The 24,668-nt window shown below is 40.3% G+C and overlaps 1 protein-coding gene across 1 annotated transcript in view; it reads left to right on the top strand.

Moving 5' to 3' along the window:
- GPC3 (glypican 3) overlaps nt 1-24,668 on the top strand; it is a 514,875-nt gene that overhangs the window by 299,674 nt on the left and 190,533 nt on the right. Inside the window, exon 4 of the mRNA XM_058292375.2 lies at nt 21,414-21,547. Within this exon, the coding sequence (XP_058148358.1) occupies nt 21,414-21,547 (134 nt within the window). The remainder of the gene's footprint in view (nt 1-21,413; nt 21,548-24,668) is intronic.

Raw genomic sequence — 24,668 nt, 5'->3', positions numbered from 1 at the left:
TCTTCCAGAACATCAGGCAGGAATATCCACCCTCTTCAACTGCTGGGACAAACTCACCCTCTCTGTACACATGGGTGGGAGTTCCTCTTGGCCCAAGGTGATGTCTTTATTCCAGATCTCAGCTTCCATGGTTTTCCTCTTAAGGCTGTTTCTCATCCAATCTCTTCTTTCCAAGCTGACAGTGGTTTTGTTCATACAGCTCTCTCAAAAACCTTGTTGGTTTAGCATGCAAGAAGCAGGGAGGGGTTCAAGCCATCAGATAGTAAGACTTTCCACAAGTCTTTCTGACATAACTGCATCTTCAGTCCTGATTTACAAGTTCCAAGTTTAGTTAAATTCTCCAGTGGGGCACTTTCAACTGGGAGCTTGATTTCCAGAGGCTTGGAATTTCCAGAATCAGTTTCTGTTTTCTTTGTGCCCAACAGTTCAGTTCTCAGCATCTCTCTCTTGTCTAGCAGTTTGCTATAAGCTGCAAGCAGAAGCCAAGCCGCATTCTCTGGGTTTCCTTTGGTAATTTCTTCAACTAAATGCCCTGACTCAATATTTTCAATTTCTCTCTTCTATAAAACACCAGGAGTTAATCTTGCTAAGTTCTCTGTAACTTTTTTAAAAGATTTATTTATTTATTTTCCTCCCCTCCCCCCTCCCACCCCGGTTCTGTTCTCTGTGTCTATTTGCTGCGTCTTCTTTTTTGTCCGCTTCTGTTGTTGTCAACGTCATGGGAATCTGTTTCTTTTTGTTGCATCATTTTCTTGTGTCAGCTCTCCGTGTGTGCAGCGCCATTCCTGGACAGGCTGCACTTTCTTTCGTGCTGGGGGGCTCTCCTTCCGGGGCGCACTCCTTGCTCATGGGGCTCCCTTACAGGGGGTATGCCCCTGCGTGGCAGGGCACTTTTTGCGCACATCAGCACTGTGCATGGGCCAGCTCCACATGGGTCAAGGAGGCCCGGGGTTTGAACCGCAGACCTTCCATGTGGTAGACAGATGCTCTAACCACTGGGCCAAGTCCACTGCCTCTCTGTAACTTTAAAACACAGATCACCTTTGCTCCAGTTTCCAGCAATAGTTTCATCATTTACTTCTAAGGCATCATAAAAAGTCACTTTAGCATCCATATTGCTATCAACAGTCCCTTCAAAGCGATCTAGGCCTTTTCCATCAAGCATCTCACATTCCTCCAAAAAAATACCCCTTACCCATTTATAAAACCGTTCCAGCTTTGGTTGTTTTGCAAAAGTACTTCCCTATTCCTCAGTACCAAATTCTGTATCAGTCATCCAAAGGGGTGCTGCTGCAAATTACGAGAACATGGTTGGTTTTTATAAAGGATATTTTTTAGGGGTAGGAGCTTACAGATACCAGGCCATAAAGGTTAAGTTACTTCCCTCACCAAAGTCTATTTTCACATGTTGGAGCAAGATGGCTACCGATTCCTGTGAGGGTTCAGGCTTCCTGGGTTCTTCCCTTCCAGGGTCTTGCTTCTCTTTCCTCTGTAAGCTTACTTCCTGGGACTTCAGCTTAAGACTTCAACATCAAACTCCAAAATCAAAACCTCCAACATCAAAATCCCCTAACCGTCTGTTGCCATGCCTTTTATCTGTGAGTTCCCACCCACCAAAGGGTAGGACTCAACCCCCTACTGGCACGAGAAGTTTACGTAATTACTTAATCAAGTAAACCTCTGAATCCAATGTAATCTAATATACCCAGAGGGAAAGATCAGTTTATAAACATAATCCAATATTTCTTTTTAGAATTCATCAATAATATCAAAAACTGCTACAAGAACTGATACATGCTATAATGTGAATGAATTTTGAAGGCATCATGCTAAGCAAAAGGAGCCAGGCACAAAGGGCCACATATAGTATGATTCCATTCGTATGACCCATCCAGAATAGACAAGTCCACAGAGCTGGAAATCAGGTATCTGGTTGCCAGGGACCAAGAGTGTTGGGTTAGGGGTAAGGGGGAATGACTGCCTAATAGATACATGGTGTCCTTTGGGGATAATGAAAATATTTTGGAACTAGACAGTAGTGATGAATGCACAACATTGTGAATACACTAAATGACCAGAAAGCCTGGGACCAGTTGTTCATGTTTTGGGAGCTTGAGTCAAGCACCTTGATTCCTGGTCCATTTTGCCAAATCTGTAACCTGGGGACAAATACAAGGAGTGTTCATGTGTCTGTCATGAATGAAGTAAAAACACAGGGATGGGCTACGGGCCAAGGTAGGAAAGCTAGGTCTGGAGGGAGTTCCTGAAAGTATGAGCTCATGTCCGCCATCTTTTTCAGTGGATAACATATAAGGTGACCCAGATAGGGAGGAAATTCTTTGGAGAAGCAGGAGTCAACATAAAGATTTGTAAGTGTGGTATTAACTGGGGTGAAGGAGATGAGTAGGAAGCAGACAGCTTGGAATTTGATTTGCTGCTGTGCAGAACCCTGCAAGAAGAGTATGAAAGGGTTGGTGCATCAGGTAGATAGTGACTAGAAAAGTGAATGGGTAGGTGTGTGAGTCAGCCAAAGGGGTGTGAATGCAAAGTACCAGAAATCTGTTGGACTTTATAATGGGTATTTATTTGGGATAAAGGCTTACAGCTAACAGGTCCTAAAGAGTCCAAATCAAGGTATCATAAGGGGTACATTCTCACCCAAAGTTGCTGGACACGTGTTGAGCAAGATAGCGGGTGATGTCTGCAAGGGTTCAGCCTTCCTCTTCATCTTAAGGCTTGATGGTCCCAGTTCCTGCCTTTCTCAGCTGTAGGTTAGCATAAGGCTTATCTGTCTCCACGGCATTTGTTCTCTCTGGGCTCAGCTGCTCTGCTCGCTCCACATTGCCAGTTGTAAACTATCTGGCAAATGGTTTGCCTCTCTTCCCAGGGTCTCTGCCATGTCTAATGGAGCCTTCTCTCTTTCCTCTCGTATCTGCTTTTCTGTGTGTTTACTTCCAAGGGCTCCAGCATCAAAAACTCCAACTCTTTCCTTGCCCTGTTGTTTTCTCTGTAAGTACCCCCTCTCCCCCCGCCCCCACTAAGGGGACAGGGACTCAATGTCCTACTGACCTGGCCGAATCAAAGCCCTAATTTTAATTTAATTAAGTAAAAGTGGAACCCCTGAACTTAATACAATCTAACACTCCCAGAGAAATGGACCCATTTACAAATATAACCCAATATCTATTTTTGGGATTTATAAATAATAACCAAACTGCTGCTGTAGGTGACAGCAAAAAGTCTCCAGGGAATTCCTCACAACCTCGTTTGCTCTTCAGACATTTGTATGAGGAATATTTTTATGGAGTGATCCAGACAACTGAATGAAAAATTCATGAAGTCATTGCTTGTTCCTGTGCCCTTATTATCCTTATTTAATGATTTCCTTTTTAAAGGTTTACAATGAGTCTTCAATCCTGATTTCCTGTTTTGGAATTGATATTTGAGGCAGAGTCCGAAGGGAGCCCTTTCCTGTAGCCTTTTGGAGGGGAGTTGGAACCTAAATTCTAGTGTGCTCATTCATTGCTGAGCTGCCAAAGTTTCGATCAAAACCATCCATTTCTGATTCATGTGTGTTATTAGCTCTGGCAGAATGGCAAGACTTGTAGCAGATACTGTTTTGTGTCTTAAGGAAATCTACGTAAGCAAACAGAAAATGAAGAGATTGCCTTTATTAGATAGGCAATCTTCTGTGTTATTTCTTTGCAGCGAGCAATGAGTTTTTAATAAATCTCATCAGATAGAGCACTCACGTGGCTGGTCTTGCTCCCCCACTTTGACTCCAGATAGAGGTGATTTCAGGACACCAGCAAGCAGCCTGCTGTTTTGTCAGTTAATCAAAAGTTGCTAAGAGAAAGTCAATCCAGAAGAAGCTTATCATCATCTTTTCCTTTCCCAGTGGCGTAACTCGACTTCTATATAACATCTTAGCTGCCCATTCTCCACAACAGTGTTACTCTTGGTAGTATCTGCACCCTCATTGTAAAGTGAGAATCTCATTTTGTCTCTCTTCCTCTCAGGGAAAGACTAAGGACTAACTCCTTGGAAGAGCTGGAAGAATTATTAACAGCAGCTCTGTGTAGCCAAGTGTTGCTTTGCCTCCCTTTCTTCTTTGGTCATAGCCACAGTAACTCACTTCTTTATCACACTTGCCCTCCTCTGAACTTAACTTATGTCTTTGAGGCCCTGCTCTCACTCCCTGTAAATCAACCCCAAAATAGAGTAACTTGTTTTTTCTTCAAGTGGAACAATATATTGCAGTTGTCTTAGTCCAAATGGAATTATGCAATTGCCACGCAAGTCATGAAACCAGCATCATTGTCTCTACTCATGTTTGGTAATAGAAGTCCCTAATTTTGTGCAGGCAGTCCTCACACCAGAAGAATACAATGTTATAGCAGCCTTTTGGCAAAAATCGCCTTTCCTCTTTAGAACAAACTTGCTTTTCACATTCCCCTGTGTTACGAACAGGTTTAGTGATTTGCCCAAGGTAGTAGAGCTGATGTGATTTGTATTTACAATGTTCTGGGTACCATAAAAGGGCACTGGGAATCAATGGAAGACTCTCTGTGGCCTGACTTTCAAAGCTTCTCTGGGGCTCTGCTGGCCAAGCGAATCTTTTCTGGACATATTTCAGCTCGCCTGTTCTGATGGTGCATATCAGGAGCCCCATGTGTGGCTCCCAAACTGCTGTTTCATTATTTTCCATTATTATTTGTTACAACACTGTGCTCAATTATGAAGCCTGTTAAAAGATTATGGTACAAGGAACAAAGTTCTGTCCAAGTCTTACTCAACTTTATTATGACTACTGCAAAATGTCCAGGGACAAAATGATAAAATGATGGGGAAAATAGGACATATCCTCAACCTTTCAAAGAAAATCGCTTCCAATTCTTTGTACCAGCCTTGCTCTTAGAGCCACAGATGCCAGATGCTATTAGATGCCAGAGTTGGGAGTGATTTTTCAATTCAACCCCCTTCATTTTACAGGTGAGGACAGTGAGGCCCAGAAAAAACAATGGATCTTTCCGAGGGTACACAGTCTCAGTAAAAGGGCTAGAACTCTAGCTTTTGCTGTTCATACTCCTAGTACAGTGCACAAGAAAGAATGATAGATGGTTTTTAAAAAGTTCAAATTTGGGGTCTCCTATATAAATTTCAAGCCAAGTCCATATTACTCTTTGGTATAAATAAGATGGGACCCACCTTTCCAACCCCTTTGTCAAACTAGAGATTCATGCAATGAGACCATTCCTTGTAAAGGTAGAAATAGAGGAAACACTTTGGCAGCGTGATTTCTCTTGGTAGTCCTTACATTTTCCATCTCCTTGAAGATAGGAATTTCTTAAGTAATTAGCCTTCAAAGAGCTGAATCTTTGATCTTCAGTTTAACCCCAAAGGGTTTCCTAAATTAGGGGCTCTAAGTAAACATACTAGGGTTTGGAGTTGTAGGTCCTGATTTCAAGGCCCTTTTGTATCCTTTACTAGCCTTGGGAATCAATCACCTAACTTCTCAGAGTCTCAATTGTTAAGTATGGGAATGATATCTTACTTCACCTTGCTTGTTACAGGGCTCCTGTATGATAGCATATGCGGGCAAGTACTTAAAAAGAGTAAAGGTCTATGCCTAACCAATGAGTTAGCTATGAGAATGCATTCCATACATATTTCATGAGATTAGTCTGGAATGCCCTCATTTCTTGAATGATCTATGAAGCAATAGAATAGCTATCTCTCAATTATTCACACTAATGGTGGAGCAGAGGAACATGATAATACAAAACAGTAATTCATCTAGATAATGTTTCATTGGGGTTTAGAATACATTGTCTTTAGGGAAGCTTCTGGAATTGGTTTGCTGAGAGTGAAGTTCAGCTGAGGTGGAATTCCCTGAACATGCCCAATGCTTCCAGAACTAGGCCATATACTACTCCTTGTCCCTCTATGACCCTCAGTTCCCTGACTGTTATAAGGAAATTGCATCACTCTAATGGTTTCACACGTTTCCTGTCATGTTTTATATCTCATGTGTTCGTGTGGCTAGACACATAGAAGACAGCAGGGAAAGCCAGTTTTAGGTGATGCCCAAAGTAGGTTTGTAGGATAGGTGGAATTGCACACAGTCTATGAAAAAAAAATTGCAAACCACTATTCATTAATAGAATCAGGAAATAGAGAAACCAAGCTAGGGTATAAAGAAGTTATGACTGACCTTTAAGGAACTGATCAAAAGAAGCGATTGGGGAGAGAATGAAAATAACATCTGTGGACAGGAAGGACTGCAAAGATAGGCACGTCCAACACTGCTGTCACAGAGGGAAATGTGAAAGACCATTCTCTGTGCTATTTCTGTTCCAACGTCATAACTCTTCTCAATTCACTTGATTTTTTTTCTCTCCTTTCAAACACATACTTTTCAAAATTCACCTCAGAGGTGTTTCCAAACCATTCTGATTATAACTTTTGCTAAAACCAGTCAGTGGAGTTCTGTTGACAGTGCAGGGCAATCAGCAGAGACCCACAGGTATTGGTCTGAGACTTTGTCTCCATTTAGATGGACTGTCACTAATCAGTTTGACTGGAGTTAAAGCCAGACCAGTCTTGGAACAGTTCTGCTGTGCAGCAGGTATAAAATGTTTCAGACGCTTTTTTTTTTTTTTTTTTTTTAAATTTTTTTATTTTTTATTGACTTTGTAATAATATTACATTAAAAATATATATGTGAGGTCCCATTCAACCCCACCCCCCCACCCCCCTCTCCCCCCCCCCAACAACACTCAGACGCTTTTAATAATGGTTGAATACAGTGTTTAAAATATTTTCAGGAGAATTGTGTGGTAGAATGACATCTGTTGTACTCATATTTTTCCCTCTTATGCACGCATTAGTACTCATTCAGCCTATGAGACTTTAACAGTAGTGATGATGAGAGTGAAGAAGGTGAGACCCCAAAACTGGGGCCCTCCTAACATACATGATCTGTGTCTTTTCAATTGGGAAGGCAGAGATTTTGTTGTATGTGATCTTGGATTTGGTGATCGGGTGGTATGTAATGTTGCATAGTAGTCAGCCCCAATTTTATATATTTTGCATTCACAGAAACTACTTTTAAATTAGACTCAAGTCAGAATTGTGCCTAATGACTTGAGGGGCAGGGAAGACTTCTGGAAAGAAGTAAAATGTAAATTAAAACCCAAAGGAAGAGGAGGATGGTTTCCAGGCAGAAAGTGAAGTATGCATAAAGGCCTGTGATGCTATGATGGGCCTGAACATAGGATGTGTTGGGAGCAGGGGGAGGCATGAGGCTAGGAGTCCAGCAGGGACACGATCATCAAGAATCTTCTAAGTGACGTTAAGTTACATATGCTTTATTCTAAAGTATATATGGCAAGCCACTGAGGAGTTTTAAGCTCAGCAATAGCATTATGTCTGCTGTATTTCTAGCACTTAGAACAGTGTCCAACATAGAGTAGGTGATAAATTAAGAAATTACTTTATGATAAGAATTTACTTAATTATAAATAATTTAGCTTATAATAAATTACTATCAGATTATTCTGCGTATTAGTGGGGAGCAGAGGTTTTGGTGTCAGGATCTCTTCATTCCCTTAAAAATTATAGGGGACCCCAAAGAGATTTGTTGATGTGAGTTCTAGCTATTGATATTTGTTGTATTAGAAACTAGAGAATTTTAAAAAATATTTATTTACTAATTCATTAAAAATTAATATACTTATCACATGTTCCCACATATTTTTTTTTCCTGAAAATTAGATGTTTTTCCAAACAAAAAACTTTGGTGGAAGAAGAGCGGCATCATTTTACATTTTTGCAAATCTCTCTAGTTTCTGAGTTAATAGTAGACAGTTGGATTCTCATATCTGCTTCTGCATTCAATCTATTTTTGTTTGAAGACAATTCAGCATCACTCGAATATACAGTTGGAAAAGGAGCAGTATTTTAATATCCTTTCACGTAGTTAAGGATATTTTTCTCTGATGCTACACAAAAACTTAACAAGTGATCATTTCTTAAAGATCAATTGCAATATGGAATCTGAAACCTTATCAATAAACTTTTCATTCTCAGTTACATTAAAAACCTATCTTGCATCCTGAGTGGATCTTTTGCTAATGTGTGACTTTGTATCATGGTGTAGCAGTCATTTGAAAAACATTGGTTTGAGTTATGCAAACCTGTCAAACATTAACACATGTCATTATACAATACCAAGATATCATATTTATTAATATCACCACTATTCTCATCAGAAAAGCTTTTACATTTTAGGAAGCAGTCAAGTTCATAGTGGCAGATACAAGTTTCCCAAATTCTAATTCTTGTTTGAAAATGCAAATTTTATCATTGGCTAAAAATACTGCCAGTTGTTTTTCAAAAACTTTGTTCATTTCTTAGAAAATGGCTGCCAAATACCCAAGTTTGAATAAACACAGTTTGTCTATCTTTCTTTTAAGTAAAACTAACATCTCATGAAAAAAGTGTCTTATTCACCTCAACTCAATCATGCACATGCTTTTCCTTGAGAAGACCATCATATTTGAGTATGGAGCAGGAGTACTTTACGCATTCTTCCTGTTTTATCACCCATAATATTAAAAAGATGTGTAGTCTAGGGTCAAGATGTAAAAAATTTCTTACTGCTTCTTCAAGTGCATTCTTAAGTAGAATTATGGGGTTTTTTTTGGGGGGGTTGTTTTGTTGTAACTGTAACTTGGCAGTAAAGAATACACTGACTCTTACTCATACAATTTGGAACCTCTACGCCGACTCATGCTATGGCGCCAGCAGTTTTACCCACCATTGCTTTTGCACCATCAGTGCAAATCAGGACAGTTGTTTCAGGATAAACCATGAATTTCAACATTTTTCTTTCAGCACCACTTGTGGACTTTTTCCCCCAAGCTTTCACATAATAGATCTTCATCCACGATTAGTTGGTGCTCATACTGAACAAATATTTACAAGCAAAACAGCAAGTCCAGCCCATGTCTCTAAATGTGTCCATATGTAAAGCAAAAACAAAATCTGCAGAGGAGATATTAACTCCGTCTTTATGTTTGCAGCTAAATCTTTAATTCCTCAAGTGAGTTTTCTCTCTCATTGGAAAGTGATATGATTTCTTCTAGTAACTTCATCCAGCAGAAATTCAGTAATGTCAGCTGTACAGGGGTTCCTTAACTTCTCCACTATTGTGTATCCTTCTCCAGCTAATGTAATACAATAACTTATCCTATACTGTGTTTCAATGGCTTTCTCATTTATGTTTTGAAAAGCTGTAGCAAATGCTTTTGACTTTTAAAGAGCTCAAGCATTGACATATAAATATTCACTTCCTTTGATTTAAAAATAACTCTACAACCCAGCTGACCCCATAATACTATTTGTAAATGTTCCATTGCATCAGACACCATAAGATAAATTATAAATACCTATAAGAGAAACGTTGATTTTGTCATATTTTCATTTCTTAATTACAGTTGTAATCTAAAAAGTAGACCCCTCATATCCATGAATCAGAGAACTCTTCAATATGTCAGTGTCACACCTTTTTATCATCTTCAGACCTAGACAGAGCAGCTCTGGACTGAGCAAGTAAATCTTCCAATCTCCCTTCTGGATGCTAACCAGGCATCCTTAAATATAAGAAAAATTTTATAAATAAATTTTATTTTATTGTAGTATAGAATATTAAGATTTATAATAATAACATATTTTTAAACTTAGAAGACTTTTGAAAAATCTTTTAAAATATTGCAAAGCAGATCTAAGAATTGTATTTGCTTTTTATGTTTTCACATAGACACAGGAAATCTTCTGGATTTCAAAATGATGATTTATTGGATGAAAATGAGGTTAGAGAGTATAGCAGGAATAACCAAAGTAAGCCAGTAAGGGCACTAAGTACTGAGAATAAACTGTTACTCTCTCTAAATGCACAAAACTGTACCCTATACCTGCTATCTTAGAAAATTCTAGTATACACAAACACATATTCCAGAGCAGCAATGTCATTACACACCAGCCTCTGGAAACTTCCTCTTTACACTCATGAGAAAATAAGAATGAAAGGGGCAAATAAAGTCCTAGCATTGTCATGAATATATGTTGGCTCTCTAGGACCTCCTGAGACAGCCTCAGAAAACTGCTCTCATAGAGAATGGATTGGAGATGGCCGAAACCAGGGCTGGGGAGCTCATTTAAGAGGCTGTTGCAATGGTCCATGTGACAGTGGTTCTCCCACTTGAATGTGCTTCAGAATCCCCTGGATGGCTTGTTAAAGCACAGACTGCTGGGCCCCAATCCCAGAGTTCCTAATTTTGTAGGTAGAGAGTGGGACCCAACATTTTTGCATTTCTAACAAGTTTCCAGGGGATGCTGAGGCTGCTGGTCTTGAGGGCCACACTGCCAGAAGCAAGGCACGAGGGCCTTGTTATTTATCCTGTGCCTCCCCTTGGTCCTACTGAATATACATCTGCATGAATGAGACTCCCAGGTGATTAGTATGCACTCCAAAGTGTAAGACATGCTGCTCTAAGAAATGGCATCCTGGACCCTAGGGATGGAGAAAAGGGCACAAGGTTCAAAGTTTTGAGAGAGAAAAAAGCAAGACTTAGTGACTGGATGTAGGCAAGTGAAGGTGAGGGAGGGGTCACCAGGACTGCATGGTGTCTTCTGGCTTGAAAAACGAGGAGGTGGTGATTGGTTTTCACTGGGACAGAGGACTCAAGTATCTGAGTAGACTTGGGGGCGTGGTATTTGAATTCAAGTTCAAGTTTATTGACTATATGGAGTTCTCTTTTAATCCTCACAATATTCGTCATCTGTAATTAAACAATCGTGCTGTGGGCTCCTGGTTCTGGGAAGCCTTGGTACTGAAAAAGGGTTAGACACGCATGTGGGGGTCATCTTCAGCTCAGATTCCATTCGGGGCAGGTATAAAGCTGTATAGTGCAAGTCTTTTCTATGAAAAAGGCATTTAAAACCTGTCTTCCCATCCCCATGGCATTCAGCCCCACTGACAAAAAGTATGCAAGTAGAGACTCTGGTTAACCAGCAAATATTTCATACCTCCTATGAGTAACCTCTTCTTCACTACCTGAAGAACAGAAGGGGAGAGCTTAGGTGTCCCAGAGAAGAGAAGACAAGACTGATGTTCGAGTTGGGCAGACACTACATCGTCCTCTTTTAGAGTGTGCACCCAGTTTCTGCCAAATCCTCTTGGTGGTTTCTAAAAGTCCCCAGTTAAAGAACCCCTCTAAATATTATTCCATATTGCTAGCTGGGTACCTCAAAAACTGAGCCAGGATTCTGACCTACACAGCAGGCTGTACAAGAGGTTCTCCTTGAATGAATTAGATTTCTATCTGGATGTGGAAGATAAAAAGAGATCCATTCTTTTATTCTACCCTCATGCTACTGCCCGGTAAGGCAGTCAGTATTTTTATCTCTGTTTTTCAAATGAGGAAGCCACGTTCTCAAGGAGGAAATTAAATGACTCATCCAGAGTGATTGAAATGGTAAGAGGATTACCTGGGACTGGAACCTAGGCCTCTTGACTCCAAATTATGTGCCCTCTGCATTCTAAAGCTCTACTGTACTCAGACTTAACAAGCAGACTGATGTGTAGGACATTAGTTCATCTTTTTGGTTCCCAACTTGTTTAAAGAGCTGACTGTTCTGGAATATTCAAACAATGGCACCTGATTTCTTAAAATAGCCTGACTCATAATGCATTACGTATTATTAGTGAGTTTTTATTTTAATGGGCAAGCAATTGAGGATGAGTCACAGTAAAATGTCTGTGGGGAAAAAAGACACTTACATTGTCACCCGGTCTGTTCATTATCCTCTATGCTCTATATCCAAATCAATCAATACTTAATTAATAATGATGTGCTTCCTGAAGTACAAGGATATAAATTAATTTTATGCTCATATACATATTTTCTGTAGGGAAAAAATGAGTGGAAAATGCCCGCCATGCCCATCTCATTGTAGGAAAATGTATGTAATGATTACAAGCATATAATAAGAATGGTTTGCCCAGCCAAATGTTTGTTCATTTCTGTTAATCAGTATTCATTTGAGCTACTTCTAGGCAGTTTGTGGAAGCAGTGCAATCAGTTAAGTAGTGTGGCAGATTTAAATCAGTAATAAAAGCCCTGGGGAAATTAACAAGACAAAACATTAACCACAGACTAAACATTAACATATATTAGCATCTTTATTATACCTGTAGAATTGTTAAATGGGCATGGTTACTACTATTAAAAAGTTTATGTTGTATATCACATAATTTCAATGTATATTTTGTTTTAAAACTTTTAAGATTTAATTAAATGAAATTGTACAATGGTATAACAGACAATTCAGCAGAAGGTATTGAAGTTCATTATTGTAGTTTAACTAAAAACCTATGAAATTCCCATCCCACTCCACCCCAGTCCCGAGGTACTCCAAAACAAATGCCATAACTAATATTTTCCCAAAGTAGAACACAGGATCAGAATTGACATTTAAATTGTATAACCCTAGAGTAAGTTTCATTTTTAATTCTTTAGCATTCTGATGATTCCATCAATGATCAAAGACTAAATTTATACCCGGTATTTAGCAAGAGTTCTCAGAAAGGCACTTGTTGGGACTACAGTAATATGGGTTCTAGCAGAAAAGTTATTCTATAATTAAATAAAACTGAAAAGGCCCTCAAGAGGTCCTGAGCCCTGGTGTTCTCCTGAGAGGGAAGGAGTTATGCTGGTTCCTGAGTGAAATTGAGTGGGACGGCCATCTTCCCCCTCAAAAGGTATCAGATTTATGAGGGCTATATGATGTGTGGGGCCACCCACTCACTAATTGGAAACTTTCTTTTTCTGCTTCTGCTTCTACCTTTCCCCTTATTCCTTTTCCCTTCTCTTTTCTTTTCCTCTTTCTATTACAGGCCATTTGAGGTAAAATATAGAGACTTACACCTCATATATATATATATATTTAAGATTTTAATTTATTTCTCCCCTCCCACTCATTGTTTGCATTTGCTGTGTCAGTTCATCTTCCTTGTTTCTTTAGGAGGCACCAGCAGCCTAACCTGGACCCTTCGATATGGGAGGGGGATGCCTAATCACTTGAGCCACCTCCGTTCCCTGCTTTGTTTTGTCTCTCATTGTATTTTTCTTCTTGTGTTTCTTTTTGTGTCAACTTGCTGTACCTGCCTGTCACATCAGCTTGCCATCTAGCTCCTCCTTTTTAGGACACGCTGGGAACCTCTGCTCCTTGCTGTGTTGTATCTCTCATTATGTTTTCCTTTCTGTCTCTCTTATTGCATCAGCTTGCTGTGCCTACCCATCGTGTCAGCTCATTGTCTTCTTTAGGAGGCATGGAAACTAAACCAGAGACCTCCCATGTGGTCGGTGGGAGCTCAATTGCCTGTGCCATATCTGCTTCCCTCATATATTTTTTGAGAAAGAAAATGTAAAGCATGTCAATCACCTGATTTTTAAATTGAGAGCAAAATAGAGAAATCTGTTAGGGCCCGCCGTGAGAGTGGGAGAATGATAGAGAAATGTTTTAATGTAGTAATGCATGTACCCCACCCCACCACTGCCCCCCTTTTCTAAAGTTTTAGGCTATTACAACTAAAGGCATTTAAATTTGTTGCATTTTATAGCTATAGGGTCAATCAGGAATCACCATTTTGGGGAAAACTATAGACTATAGTTGGACTGGACATCAGACTAGACCTGGGTTAAAGTGTAGGAATCACAGACCTGTTTTTTGTAGTAGACGCTCTAGTTTGAATTCAGGAACGAGGATCCAGGGATAGTCCCACAGGCAACTAGCAACACGCTACACCTTCTTTGAGGCATCCTGTCCCACAGAACTTGACATCCACTTTCTCAGTGGATCTTACACAGTAATGTAAAGAGTTTTAAACATTTTTCCATTATTGGCTTATAACTGCTAGAAATTCTTCCCAATATCTGGGTTAAAACTGCATACCTGTCTTCTGTATATGCAGGCATCCATCAGAGATATTCCAGGTTTGGTTCCAGACCACCACAATAATGCAGCTATCGCAATCAAGTGAGGCACATGAATGTTTTGGCTTCCCAGTGCATATAAAATGTATGTTTACACTATACTGTAATTTATTAAGTGTGCAATTCACATTACATCTAGAAAACAGTGTACCTACCTTAATCAAAAGACACGAAGTGAGCACTTGATATTGGCAAAATGACACTGAGAGGCTTGATCAATGCAGGGTTGCCACAAAGCTTCACTTTGTAAAAAATGCAACATCTGTGAAATACAAGAAAGCAAAGCATAATAAAATGAGGTCTGCCTGTGTGGAATAATTTTCATCTTGGCTTGAAGTTTGTTTTTTGAATTCTTCATCCTTGTCACTATTCTCCCATTATGGGTGGCCTGTCCACAAGAGTAGAGAGTTGGGCCACACCCCATATTGGGAAATCCTAGAATCCATGCTTTTGATAGAAATTCATGGCATGTGGGAGGGTATCAAAAATAGGGCCCTACCCTCCCTAAGATAGTAGAGTAAGACACTTTAGTGCCAAAGATAAAGAGAGAATTCTGAAAGTCACAAGAAAGAAACAACATGTCAAATACAAAGGAGCTTCTAAGATGAGATGCTGATTTCTCATCTGAAACCATGAAGGCAAGATGGCAATGGGGTTACATTTAAAGTGCAGAAAACAAAACAATGGCACTAAGAAATTTGTATCTAGCAAAACTGACTTTGAAAAATATAAGCAAATCCTGAAGAAATTCATCACCACTAGACAAACCATACAACAGATGCTAGAGAGTTTTGCAGGTTGAAAGGAAAGAACACTGAAAATAAATAAATCAAAGCTGCATGAAGAAATAAGGATCTCCAGTAAGGGCAGTGACATGGGTAAATATGAATGCCATTACTATTTTATTTTTGGTTTAGAACTCCACTTTTTACTTCCTACAGCATCTAGGCAAATACAAAATAGGCAAGGGTAAAACTCAGCATGTAAATGCAATGCCTTCCCCACAGCGTGGGACATGACACCCGGGGATGAGCCTCCCTGGCACCGAGGGACCACTATCAACTACCAACTGATGATGCAACTGGAAAATGACCTTAAACGGAAGGTTCAATGCGGATCAGCAGAATATCCCTGTCTACATAAAATAACATGACTTTAAAATGCTGTTTGACCTAAAGTAAGGGGGAAATGGAAAGGAGAAATGAGTTTATATGGCTACGAGTTTCTAAAAAAGAGTCTGGAGGCTGGCAGAAGGATTGCCCTCATGCACAACTGAGCAGAGTCAGAGAGACAGATAAAGCAGATGCAACCCCCAGATATTGGTTCCTTTGAGGGCTAAAGAGACCCATGGGAGTTATGGTCATGGCCGATGGGGTTAACTACCAGGTCAGATGGCCCCTCTTTGGAAATGGTGTTTATGTGTGATGAATCTGGACTCAGATGGGATCTTCCTTCATAAGACTTTCATGCTAATGTGCTGGAGGTGCAGTTAATGTTGGGGTTTAAGATATATTTAGGGGATTTGAATCTCTGGACTGACAATGTGATAGCCAGGTCCTGAGCCTCAACAGACTCCAGCACCTACAATCTGATTTATTGGACTCACCACACTCAGCTAAGATGGAGTTGAAGAAGGACAACCACCACACCATGGAGCCTAGAGTGATTACAACTGAAAGTGGGAGGATTGCATCCAGCATCCATGTGGTATCTGAGCCTCCTCTTGACATAGAGGTGCAATGGACACAACCAATCCAATGTCCACATAGAAGAGGTGGCATTGGATTGGGAAAAGTGGACATGGTGGCTGATGGGTATGGGGAAAGGCAGGAAGAGATGAGAGGTGGAGGCGTCTTTGGGACATGGAGCTGCCCTGGATGGTGCTTCAGAGGCAATCACCGGACATTGTAAATCCTCACAGGGCCCACTGGATGGAATGGAGGAGAGTATGGGCCATGATGTGGACCATTGACTATGAGGTGCAGAGGGGCCCAAAGATGTACTTACCAAATCCAATAGATGTGTCATGATGATGGGAATGAGTGTTGCTGGGGGGGGGGGGGGAGAGGTGGGGTGGGGGAGTGGGGTTGAATGGGACCTCACATATATATTTTTAATGTAATATTACTACAAAGTCAATAAAAAAAAAGTCTGAGAAAAAAAAAACAAAATAGGCAAGGGTAAATCAATGATAAAGATAATGATAAATCATAATGTGTAAACATGTAATTTGTAACAAAAACTACATAAAGGCAGAGGTACTGTGGTGTAGAAGAGCATAGTTTGTCTATACCATTGAAATTAATTTGATATCTAAGCAAACAAAAACATTACAGATTTGGGATAACTACAAAGAAAACATTAGTGAATATGCGAGCTCATAGAGGCAAATTAGTTTACTGGTTGCCAAAAGTGGGGGGCAGGAGGAATGGAGAGTTATGTATAATGGGTATAGGGTTTCTTTTCGGGTTGATGGGAAAGTTTTAGAAATGGAAGATGGTGAGGGTGGTACTGCAATATTGTAAATATGAATAATCCTACTGTATAGTATACTTGGGAGTGGTTGAGTTAGGAAAATTTACATTGTATATACATTGCCACAGTTTTACAAAAAGGAATAATGAAGAATTAGTGACAAGAAAAATAGATGATATTAGATGGAATCTAAGAATGAAGGAATAAAGGCTCAACAGGACATTATTGTAACATATGAAAATTGGAATATAGACTGTAAGCTTTGTATCAAAGTTGAATTTCTTGAACTGGATAACTGCACTTAACGGTGATTTCATAAGTTAACATCTTTGTTCTTAGGAAATGGGCATGGCAGGATTAAGTGTTCAAAGAGCATGATGTATACAATCTGCATTCAAGTGTTCAGGAAAGGTATTGATAAGTGCATAGACAAATGGATACATATGTTGATAGTTTGATGTGTAGGTAGATGGAATGATATGGAAAATGTGGCAAAATGTTAAAATTGGTAGATCTGGGTATCTAGGGGTTTAGGGGTAGGGTGGAGTTCTCTGTATGGGGTCTGTATTATTTCTGTAAATGTTCTGTACATCTGAGAGCATTTCAAAATAAAAAGTTTAAAAAAATACAAAGACTTGGGGGTCACCAAACCAGGGTTCAAGCCCCAGATTTGCCCTTTACTAGCATTATGACCTTGCTTAAGTTGCTCAACCTCAGTGGGCCTGTTTCCTTATCTCTACAATGAAATTAATAATACCTGCTCTGTATACCTCAGAAGGTTTTTGTAGCACTCACAGGAGAGAGTGGAGATTAGATTTAGAAGTTATTTATGAAGCACTAGGTTGGAGCAAGGTATTATGTTAGAAATGTGACATCTCGGTATTGTTGAGATGCTTGTAATATAGGCTGTCTTTCTCTGCTTGTCCATCCTGTGTGAAAGACCAAACCTGAATTTTCTGTCATTTGAATATTCCAGAACTATCAGTGAGTGGGGTATCTGAGAGTGAATAAAGTTAGATTTGACCAGTGGGGTTGCTGCATTTCTTGACATGTCAATTAAGGGATGCAGGTGCCTCAGACGAAATACTTTCCCTGGTTTCAAAGTCTCTGACAATCTACTCTACTTGGAAAGTAACTTTCAATCTATTTCAAGGACTATAAGAATAAAATATGGAACTTCAAGTTTCATGTCTTCCTCCTTTGTATCTGACTGAAATTATAGGTGGAGTGACACTGGCCTACCAGATCAGAACAAAATCCTGTTGTAGGTGAGAGGCAAGAGGTGGGCTTATCCTTGATGCCCACCCTACTGGGCTCTCCATTACCCCTTCCTGGGCTCAGCAGTATGTTTTCCTCATATATGTTCAAGGCTGGTGCTGCTGAGACCTGGTTAGCAAAGAATGGTGTTGAGGTTCCTAGAATGACCTACTTCAGAGCTTCATTACCTTCCCTGCCGCAGGCCCAGCACATGGATAAAGGCACCATTAGGCAGCATGGTTCATGGAAAATGACATGGTTGTATATTCCAGACCTATTGATAGAGACACTTACCTATCCCATAAATTCACTCCAACTAACCAAATTTAAAGGCAGAGGCATTCATCACTAGGTACATTAGTCAGTGAGAGGAAATTGGATTGCACTTCTTATTTAAGACCCTCAAACTCCTGGGCCTGAGACTGATTGCCAAAATGTCACTTGGGAGTAAGAGTAAGAGCCAGGTCTCCCAGCACAGCCTGATGCTTCCCAAGGGTGAAACTGAAAGGACCTCTTTAATGTGATTGCTGCAGCACTTTGTACATTTGCTTCCACTGTCTACTTCTCCAGAGAAGCTCATGATATTCACCTTCAGTCCCCACCCAGGGGAGATGAAAGATGTGGGGAGAAGGGCTCAAAGTTGGAGGGGGTGGGGAATATATATGACCATTTGACAAATGCTTTATGCTCGAGAAGAGTTTGCTTCATGGTAGGGGTGTGGAGGAAAATACAGCCTGTGTGATAAGATGTGGCACATTTCAGACAGGGGAGTGGGGATGTTGACAGGATGCCATCGTTTGCCCCTCACCCCATACAGAGCCTTGGGAAGTCTCCTTGATAATGCCACATTGAGTGCTTTGGGAGGAAAGGTCAGACTACATACTGGCTACACTCTCATATGTTCTCTTTTTTTCCGTCTTTATTTTTTTAATATTACATTCAAAAAATATGAGGTCCCCATATACCCCCCACCCCCCTCACCCCACTCCTCCCCCCATAACAACAACCTCCTCCATCATCATGAGACATTCATAGCATTTGGTGAATACATCTCTGAGCACCGCTGCACCTCAAGGTCAATGGTCCACATCATAGCCCACACTCTCCCACATTCCATGCAGGGGGCCATGGGAGGACATACAATGTCTGGTAACTGTCCCTGCAGCACCACCCAGGACAACTCCAAATCCCTAAAACGCCCCCACATCTCCTCTCTTCCTCCCACTCCCTACCCCCAGCAGCCACCATGGCCACTTTCTCCACACCAATGCCACATTTTCTTCGATTACTAATCACAATAGTTCATGAATAGAATATCAGTAAGTCCACTCTAATCCATTCATTTGTTCTTAACATCCCTACTTTTGCTTCAGCTGTACCCCCTTTCCTGTAGTTTGGGGGGAGTTAAAAACTCAAAATTCCTGCTGTGGCCCAATTAGTATTCACGTAGACAAACGACAGACTTTCAATGGGGAGGGAGAATTCACAGCTGTGGGCTGCAAGTGGACATGTTGCTGTGAAAGATATGCGAAAGGTTTTGATTTCTGGGCAGGCTTTGGAACAGGTGTTGGTCAAGAGGATGCATCCAGTGCCCCTGAATGTGTTAAGAATACTTTGATGCTGGTTAAATAGACTCTCAGATTGATGTGTGTTCATGGAATAATAGGTATTTATGGAACAAAAATCAAGGTTTTATTCCATAAAATTTTACCTACAGTTTAACAAAGTAAGCATAAGTTCATGGACATAAATGTATGATGCACAATTTGCCCTCAGCCATTTGTAGCTGCATTGTATGCTTTGGGAGTAATTGAAACTTAACTCTGTAACTTCTTAGCTCCTCCAAACCCAAAGCACCCTACCAGACTTCTACCAGTTAGGACAGATGCAGAGAATGCAGATTATTCACTTGAAGTATAATATTCACCTAAGTCAGATAGCATTACATAAGCACAATTGAAAAGTTCAGCATCACACATTCCAAAGCCAAATGGAATATTTCAAAGTGTCTGCAGCTTTTGTTTCATTTCCCATTAAGAGAAACCATTGAGAATAAATAGTCTGAATATCAAACTGGAGGTGCTATCTTTATGTGTATATATTATTAGAAAAGCTGTGAACTTACAAGACAGTCATGCATAATATGCAGAATTCCCATACAACACCCCTCCACCAACGCCTTACATTGTTGGGGAACATTTGGCACAGATTATGAAAGAGCGTCATCAGACTGGTACCACTAACTATTGTCTATAGTGTAACATTTGGTTTATTTTTTCATACCTCCCATTACTAATGCTATGTATTAGTTAGCACTCTCATATTTGTACTGTTGACCACAATCCATCCTCTACCACATGTGGAGGTGTCCTCACAAGGTGTATCTAATATTTTTCCTCAAGTCTAGATTTTATTTATTCACCTTGGCTATGTTTCTGGGCACTAGGATATTATGTATAGTGTAAGCATTGGAAAGTAAGCATTGTCTTCTAGGGAGACAATTCTGCATAAACTTCTGATTCATACAACTCTGGATTCAAATCCTGAATTCACTGCCTATTGTATTGGGCAAGTTACTCAAGCTTCCTGAGCCTCAGTTTCCTCATCTATAAAATGGGGGTGATTATATCTAGTATAATGTGTGGCACAAGGAAGAACTACAAGCTTGTTCATTTTCATATTTCTTGAGATGGAAGTCCATTTAGGCACTTGTCAGAAGTTGGATAGCAAATCTACAAATAATTTAACCAAAGAAGGAATGGAGCTAAGCAAGAAAGCTAAAGCCATTTTTTAAAAATCATTGTCATATGAATATAAAAGAAGTAAGTTTCAAAGAGAGGCATCCAATAAATATTTTTGAATGAATGAATGAAAGAAGGGGGAGAAGAAGGAAAGGAAGGATGGAGGGAAGAAGGCAGGCAGGCAAGAAACAAGAAGATGGACTGGTAGACACTCTTGAACACCTGTATTCGTTAATACTCTAAATCCTGGGCTTATTCCATGATGTATGATTCCAAGCTGAGGACTCTGGCCGTTGTTTGATTGACTTGCCTTCGTCCCTTGGGCATTTTTAGGAAAGTCTGATGAGCAAGTACACTGACATTTTTCAGAATACCCTAGCTTGCGTCCTTAACAAAATCCTCCAAAGAATAGGGAGTGCTCCATGCATGGGAGGTTGCTGTTCTATGAACAGACTCCTCCCCATAACTCTCCCATCCCCATCTCTTGTACCAGTTCTTCCTAAACTTTATAATTTCTTTTTGTGAATTTCCTCATACTTATAAACGCTGAGTGCCATTGAAAGTCATCGATAGAATGAGGCCTGTCTAGAGGTTCCTCTCAAATGTGCACTTCACTATTGAAAAAGGCATCTTTCATCTTGTGAAATCTCCGAATAGGCTGTGCTCAGAGTGGGGCCCCCTCCCCCCCTTGGTCTTCAGCCTTCCTTCCCACTGATGTTTCTTTTCCTTAAAAGCTTATCAACTTTTCTGACTCTGGTGATAGCTTCGTTCTGTTCTTTAAAAAGAAATTGGGGAGGAAATTGAAGTGCGTGCAAGAATTTGTTTCTACTATCATATCTGTGAATGTATCATATAATTACATTGCATTTCTTTTTTTCAGATTGGCAAATTATGTGCCCATTCTCAACAACGGCAGTATAGATCTGCTTATTATCCTGAAGATCTGTTTATTGACAAGAAAGTATTAAAAGTTGCTCATGTAGAACATGAAGAAACCTTATCCAGCCGAAGAAGGTGAGAGATTTTTTCTTTAATACAGAGAACAATTAGCAATTGTGCTTTAAGGTCAAAAACCAGTGAAGCAAATCTTCTTAAATGCATGTTATTTAGCTCTTCTGAGGAGACCAAGTAATTAAATTCTATCATCATTCAATGTTAAGAGTCAAAAAGATATCGTATTACATTATATCTAAGCCGCTCATACTGTGTGTAAATATCTAGTACCACCAGCAAACACCAAGTGAAATGGAACTTCCTTATTCGCAATCATTACTGGTTAAATGAATCATTTCTACTTAGAATCTGGTCTTGCAATCCCAAGGCTTGGATCGTGGCTTTTTCCATTTTTTACAGTGGGCAAGTTTTGAGTTCTCTAGAGAAAAGCTCGTAAGACACACTCTCGTGTGTACACCAAAACACGCACACGTACACACACTACATACTTGCCATATTCATTTTAAAATGAGAAAATGAAGGATGGGATTCCTATTTCTTAAGACAGCAGTAAAGGGTCTAAATTATAGTTTTGTTTCCCTTCACTCCCCCACGCTCCCATTGAGGCTTCTACAGTCCCTATTCTAAATTTTTGGTTGCACAAAAGGAGTAGATATTGGATGGCAGGCCCAACACAACTCTAGGAGAATTGCCATCCACAAAGAGCTCTGCATGTTGTCAATCTGCCACTGCCTCAAGAACAGCTAGAAATGAGTTCTACTTCCTGTTAACTTTGACAGGAATATGAGAGGTTGACTTGTAGATGGAAAATCAATAGATGAAATAAGTAACATCTTGTATTTGGGCTAAAATACCCCATTCATGCTGATTTAATACAGAGGCTTCACAAACATAAATTTGTAGTTTTATATGGTACAGTTTAGTGTGATAGAAGGCAGTGATGCAGCTTAAAAGGGAGTCTTCCCCAAAATTCCTCTTTTCTTCTCTTTTGTTGACTTCCAACCTAATAGATTTTTAGTTGTCCTATTGTAACTGTTTCAAAGTGTGATTTGAGGACCTCTGGGAATCCCAGAGATCATTTCAGGGCAGTCTGTGAGGTCCTCTATTTTCTAACTACATATCTGTGTGAAGCCAGATTTTCGTTGTTATATGCCAAACAACATATTGAAACAGATCAAGTGCAGAAACAGATAAGAGAATCTCACTGTCTTCTATTAAGCTAGATAGTAAAGATATTTTGCAAAAATGCAAAACAATGTCACTTTTCTGACTAATATTTTCCATAAAAATGCTTTGATAACATGTAATGGGTGTATCTGTAATTGTTATTTTAAATTAATAAATATTTTTAAATGTTGTGTTTTTATTTCAAAGAAGGTAAATATCAATAGAACCCATTAAGACAAAAATTCTTTGGGGTCCTCAATAATTTTATGAATGTCAAAGGCATTGTATAGTGGTGTAGGGAGCTCCAGGACTCAGTCCTTCTGCCCAAACAATGATTAAACAGGCAGGAACTGTCTGAAACAACTATTTTAAAATCTGGAGAACAGAAGGACACTGTACAGCAGTCAGGGAAAAGGAGAAGGAAGAAGATGATACATTACGTAAGGAATAGTAAATTGCACTCTCTGTGCAGCAGCTACTGGCACCGATCTACCCGCTTTTACAGAAGGCCACCGTGGGTCTAGCCCCTGGATAGCTGTTGGTGATAGATAGAGACATAAAAAGTCCTCTTCCTCAAGATCAGGGCTGGACACAGCTGATCACTGATCAGGGCTTTTAATTAGCAAACTCGGATCGCTGGGGGCCCACCTCTGAGGGCAGCTAATGTTACAACCTACCCTGGACAAAGGCAGCAGCAACCATTATTTCAGTCCTCACTGGATATTGTCAGTGGTGGTGATTTAAAGATGCTTTGTGGCCGTGGACTTGGCCCAGTGATTAGGCCATCTGTCTACCACATGGGAGGTCCGCGGTTCAAACCCTGGGCCTCCTTGACCTGTATGGAGCTGGCCCACGCGCAGTGCTGATACGCGCAAGGAGAGCTGTGCCACACAGGGATATCCCCCGTGTAGGGTGTCCCCTGCGTAGGGGAGCCCCACACACAAGGAGTGCACCCCGTAAGGAGAGCCGCCCAGCGCAAAAGAAAGTGCAGCCTGCCCAGGAATGGCGCCGCACACACGGAGAGCTGACACAAGATGCAACAAAAAGAAAGAAACACAGATTCCCGTGCTGCTGACAACAACAGAAGTGGACAAAGAAGACGCAGCAAATAGACACAGAGAACAGACAACCAGGGTGGGGGGGGGGGGGGAGGGGAGAGAAATAAATAAACAAATCTTAAAAAAAAAATAAAGATGCTTTGTTTCCTCGGGGCTTCAGGGACAGTTTGCTGCAGGGCCACATTTGCTGGAGGCCAGGAAAGCTCAGGTTTGGCATGCCATAGCAGAAACTCTTCGCTCCTTTCCTGATCTCCTTCCCAGGGGACTTTGGAGCCAGGCAGCACCACTTTGTCTTCTTGGATCCTTAGTTCTGTTTTGGCTGGGAAAGCCTGACATGGGAACATCCTCTCCATTGTGCTCCCTGTCCAGAATTTTCCCTCCAGGCAAAAGCTATTTGAGACTACAAAAAGAGTGTAAAGAAATTAAGTATGAAACAAAGGCCTGACAAAAAACCTGGAGAGGAAGAACTGTCCATTGGAAACAGAGGGGACAACCAAAGTCCTGTGAACAGGGAAATTACAAAACATCTAAGAAGCAAAAGCCCAGGATAAGACAGAGGCCCAGAAAGGTGTGGAAAACCCTGCACATTGCATTGGCCTTGGAGAGTCCTTCCTGACAGGAGGAGCTGAAGCTAAGGAAAATCTCTCTTATCACCAGCTGGTTACAAAACCAAGAAATATGGAATAAGTCTCAGAGTTTAACATTTTAATTTATTATATTAAAATGTACAATTTGCAAAAAGAGAACAAGAGAAAAAAAAAACAGGAAATGATGGCTCATCCAAAGGAAAAGGATAAAAATCCTTATATTAAAAGATGCTCAAGGACATGAAAAATACAGAGAAAGAACTAAAGGGTATTAGGAAAACAATAAATGACCAATATGAGTCTTAGTAAAGAGACAGAAATTTTTAAAAGGAACCAAAGAGAACTACTGGAATTGAAGCCCAGTAACTG

This window comes from Dasypus novemcinctus, chromosome X, assembly GCF_030445035.2.
Source record: "Dasypus novemcinctus isolate mDasNov1 chromosome X, mDasNov1.1.hap2, whole genome shotgun sequence".
In the NCBI taxonomy this organism is placed as follows: domain Eukaryota; kingdom Metazoa; phylum Chordata; class Mammalia; order Cingulata; family Dasypodidae; genus Dasypus; species Dasypus novemcinctus.
The sequence above is the reverse complement of the archived record's forward strand: the minus strand, read 5'-3'. Positions and strand labels throughout refer to the sequence as shown.